This window comes from Dendrobium catenatum, unplaced genomic scaffold (assembly GCF_001605985.2).
Source record: "Dendrobium catenatum unplaced genomic scaffold, ASM160598v2 fragScaff_scaffold_651, whole genome shotgun sequence".
Lineage (NCBI taxonomy): Eukaryota > Viridiplantae > Streptophyta > Magnoliopsida > Asparagales > Orchidaceae > Dendrobium > Dendrobium catenatum.
In genome coordinates this window covers 212,308-216,635 of record NW_021319113.1, presented here as the reverse complement: position 1 = coordinate 216,635, position 4,328 = coordinate 212,308, and the positions used below count along the sequence as shown (strand labels likewise).

Here is a 4,328-nt window from a genome sequence, read left to right as displayed (position 1 = left end):
GAAATGCCGACGGGCGAAAAGAGTGACGACTCTTATTGATAGAACCAATGTATGATATCTACAACATCAATATGGATTCTACAACAGCAACATGACCAGTTGATTATACTTGTCCAGTATATAGTATTGAATTGCATGTTTACTGTATTGCTTTATGGATTTGTTATTTCATAGATTTCTGCTTTATTGACTTTGATTGGATTTACTAGTTCGTACGATTTCATTGATTTCACTGATTGATTGTTGTGCATCGACATTGAGCATTGATATAGAAATGGATGGATATAGATATTGCATTGATAGCATGAACATGAATAGTATAGAATCATTGACACTGTTGCTTATAGATTCATTGATTTCTACTTATAGATGCATCGTTACTACTGCCTATGACTTTATTGAGATTGAGATTCATCATATCGCTTTTCCGATTGATTTTGCTTTGGTTTAATTTGATTGATTGATTCGACACGAATGATTTAACGGATTTGATTCGACGATTTGATTGATTTGACGGATTGACTGATTTTCTTCTGTGTACGGATTTCTTCTAGATTGACGTGGATTGATTGCGCTTGGTTTATTGATTTGCCTGCTGCTGCATTGACTGGTTTTATTGAATATGGATTTCCGTATTGCACAGATTCATTGACCATTGACTGATATAGATTGATTGACTGTGATTGAATGACATGCATATTGATAGCATAGCCGTGCTTTGATTTCAGTTATAGGTATTAGGTGACCTGCTGGGCTTTGTAAAGCTCATTATATGTGGTTGACATTTTCAGGTCAGTGCAAGGGAGCAGAAGATAGGAATTGATCCAGATCTTCAGGTTTTTGTCTTTTGATTGATAGTGATTCTTTTGTACTCAGGATAGATTTCAGAACTGGTGATTGTAGTGTAGTTCCTGAGTATTGTACATGATCTTTTGAGTTTGAATCGACTTGTATATTGCTGTTTTAAATTTTATAGATGTTTGATAGACTGTTTAATTGAAGGTTTTAGATAACTCTGGTAAATTGTTTGAGTAATTGATTGACATTCTTTCCAAGTTAGATCTTGGGGCATCACAAACACATCCACTATAACTCTGGCGAACAACCCTGTATTTCACGCAAGAACAAAACATATAGAGATTGATCAACGGTTCGTGAGAGATCATATTCAGACAGGAACAATTCGCCTCCTGCCCATCTGTACAGTGGATCAGGTCGCCGATATTCTCACTAAACCACTGGCAACTAAAAGATTTCAGCTCTTAAGATCCAAACTAACCATCACACAAGATGCTTAGCTTGAGGGGGAATATTAAGACAGCCAAATACAACTATAAATATGCTTTTCATTCTCACTTCTTGTCAACCTATACGAGGCTGACACGTGTATACCGCTATCTCTATTTAAACTCATTGTATCTCTGTAATAAGGACTTAACACGAAATAATATTTCTTCTTCTTGTTACTGTTCATCTTCGTTCTCGAGCGCTCATCTACACGATAGATGAGTTTCCACAAGAGTGATTACAGAATTGGCTTTGGTTCAAGTTATCAAATATCAGAGAGTGTGCTCAACTTCGTTGACAGTGGAAACAGCAAGACAGTACCGATAGCACCAACTACAAAAAAAAAAACACAGTAATTGTTAGAAGCTGAGGTAAATTCTTCTTCAATAGAGAACTTATTGCAACTTTTTTTTTTGGTAGCTAGATTTGGTTTTGGCGATCACAACAAATGCCACAAAAAACTCACCTGAGAGAATTACAGGATTGGCTTTGGTTCAGGATATCAAACATCAGAGAGAGTGCAGACCTTCACTGACAGTGGCTATAGCAAGGCAGCACAGATAACACAAACCCCAGAAATATGATGAGAGATCAAATAAGCTGCACTCAGTTGCAGCTTCTTTAGAAGAAGATGAGGCGACAAAGGTCTGTTCAAGTAAGCACCATTGGCTGATTCAGAAATAAGCTGGGTTCCATGGAAGGCTCTGCTTCCATGGGGACGATGAATCAATGTTCTGGCAGAGTTTCCGCAACCCATTCTTGCTAGTTGTTTTAGAGCCAATCAAGAAAGCCTAAAAAGGCAAAAGCAAGATGAAATCTCATTGCAAGCATTCTGCGGTGGGTTCTTGCATTTCCTTCTTCCCTCCTGGGGTTGAGATATAGTCAGCTGCAATGCCCCCTGAATCATAATTAGAAATGACTGTCTGCCAACCAACGAAGTTGGTGATCCTCAGGACATTGTAATCGATTAGCCTCAATAGCTTCTCCAAAACCTAGAAGGATTATTAGATATGCCATGTGATTGTCGGAGGAATAGGGCCATTGTTCATAAAGATGTGCAACTCCTTTCTCATCTAGATAATGAAGAGATGAAAGCTTATTGAGAGATCGTCTAGCTTTTGAACCAAGACGGATTGGGTTTCACTACCGCAGAACAATTATTTCATTCGGGGCCTATTTCTTGCATTTCCTTCTTCCCTCGTGATGTTGAGATATGATCAGCTGCAATGCAGCATATTTAACTTGTTTTTCAAGTGGGATCCCTATACGCTCAATGAAGGCCTCCCAATACAAATAATCTTCAACATGCAAATGTCCTTCAAAAAATGGGATGTCAATTTTATAGTTCTCCTCGACAAGGCCTGGCAGAACTCAAATGGCCGTTAAGCTATCTCCAAAGATAAGAATTAAAGTCTCACGTACAGGTTTTAATCTTCCGAGTGGACAAACAAAAGTAAGAAGGTGATATCAGATTCGCAATAGAAGCCACAACTACTGATTGACAAGCCATGCAATCAAAAACATTGAGAAAAGAGAAAAAAAGGTCCGGCTTTAACCACTCTAATCTTCTTCTTCAACTCTGACCTTGACACTATGATTCTGTTTGGAACGTCTTTCTTACTGTTTTTTAAATCAGCTTTTTTTATAAAAATTAAAATTTTTATATAATTTTTGTAAAAAAAAACTGCTTTAAGAAACAGTTAGAAAGTCGTACCAAAGGAAGCCTATGTCCAACAAGCTATTTTCAAGCTTGATCTCTTTCACTAAGTTCATACTCCTAGGCCTACCTTTCCCTAAATGGTGTTTGCATGGAGAGTAACCAACAAGCATTGGCGAGCTACAACGCCAGCCTCTACCATTAACTAGTCTGCACCTCGAATCCTCCATTAAAAGAGCTAGTTTTTTCCTCTTATTTGTCGACGACAATGCACTTGAGCTGTTTTGACAAAAAATAATACAGAATGGTCGGCTAAAAGGGGTTTTTTGTGGGTTTAAAAGTGTGATTTTGACTTAAAAAAAAAGACATTTGTTCTTCTCTTGCGACTCACGATCTCGAGCACTGTTTTAAAAAGTAATAAGAAAGTCTTCGCAAACGAAACATAAATGGAGTGGAAAATAAATTTATCATATTTAAAGTACTTTTCAACTTATTTGATTGAGTGTAAGAGAAATGCATGGAATATGTGTTTGTATTTGACTTGAATTAAAATGATTTCAATGTACAAAGGTTATGCCAATGATTAATAGTAAGGACGGCGAACCGTGACTAAGAGCATCTCCAACCGAAAATCTCATTTTTCACTCCAAAATGCCGCGATTCATATCCAATCGAACGTCACTTTTCACACTTTTGCAGGTAACAGTCGTATCTTTTTTCCCGCGCCAAGTTTGGTAGAGAGGTAAAAATGGCGGAGGTGAACAGTGCAACGCCAATATTGGCGTCCCACTGTTCACACACATCCAAATAGCGGGAAATTTGAGATTCCGCTGGAGCTGGCCAGGGACGCCATTCAAGTGTTTGGAGTTCAGTTGGAGATACCCTAATAGGATACCAATATATGAGGTAGCCGTCACGATAGTGGGGATGATAACATTCGACAGTGGCATGTGATAGCCTAATGTGAATGGTGAATAGCTAATAAGTGTCGAGTTGCGGTAGGTGGCACCTATCATGGGTGGAGGGAGAAGCTTCACGTGTTTGCGGTGATGTATTTAGAGTTGGATGAATTTCAAATACATTAAAAATAATTTAATAATAAATTACAAATATAGTAAAAAATAATTTATATATATATATATATATTTTCATTTTTAACAAATCAAACGGCCCTTAAATGCGCTCTGTGCTTTTTAATGACTGCAATTGGTCTTGAACTATCAAATTACAAATTTTTTTTATTTTCCAAAAAAGAATTACAAATTTTTTTATATTTTTTTGGAGTCAGTTGGAGCACCGACGTATTACATCGAATATTAATGCTGGGGCCCAGCCCTTGAATGCTTAAAATTATTTTTTTATTTTACTTATTGGCAGGATTAGT

General features: G+C 37.2%; 1 protein-coding gene across 1 annotated transcript in view; it reads left to right on the top strand.

Annotated features, from left to right (window-relative positions):
• The window catches only part of LOC110103799 (uncharacterized mitochondrial protein AtMg00810-like), a 2,192-nt gene extending 1,952 nt beyond the window's left edge, over positions 1-240 (top strand). Inside the window, exon 2 of the mRNA XM_020832645.2 lies at positions 175-240. Within this exon, the coding sequence (XP_020688304.1) occupies positions 175-240 (66 nt within the window). The remainder of the gene's footprint in view (positions 1-174) is intronic.
• Positions 241-4,328: the final 4,088 nt, after the last annotated feature.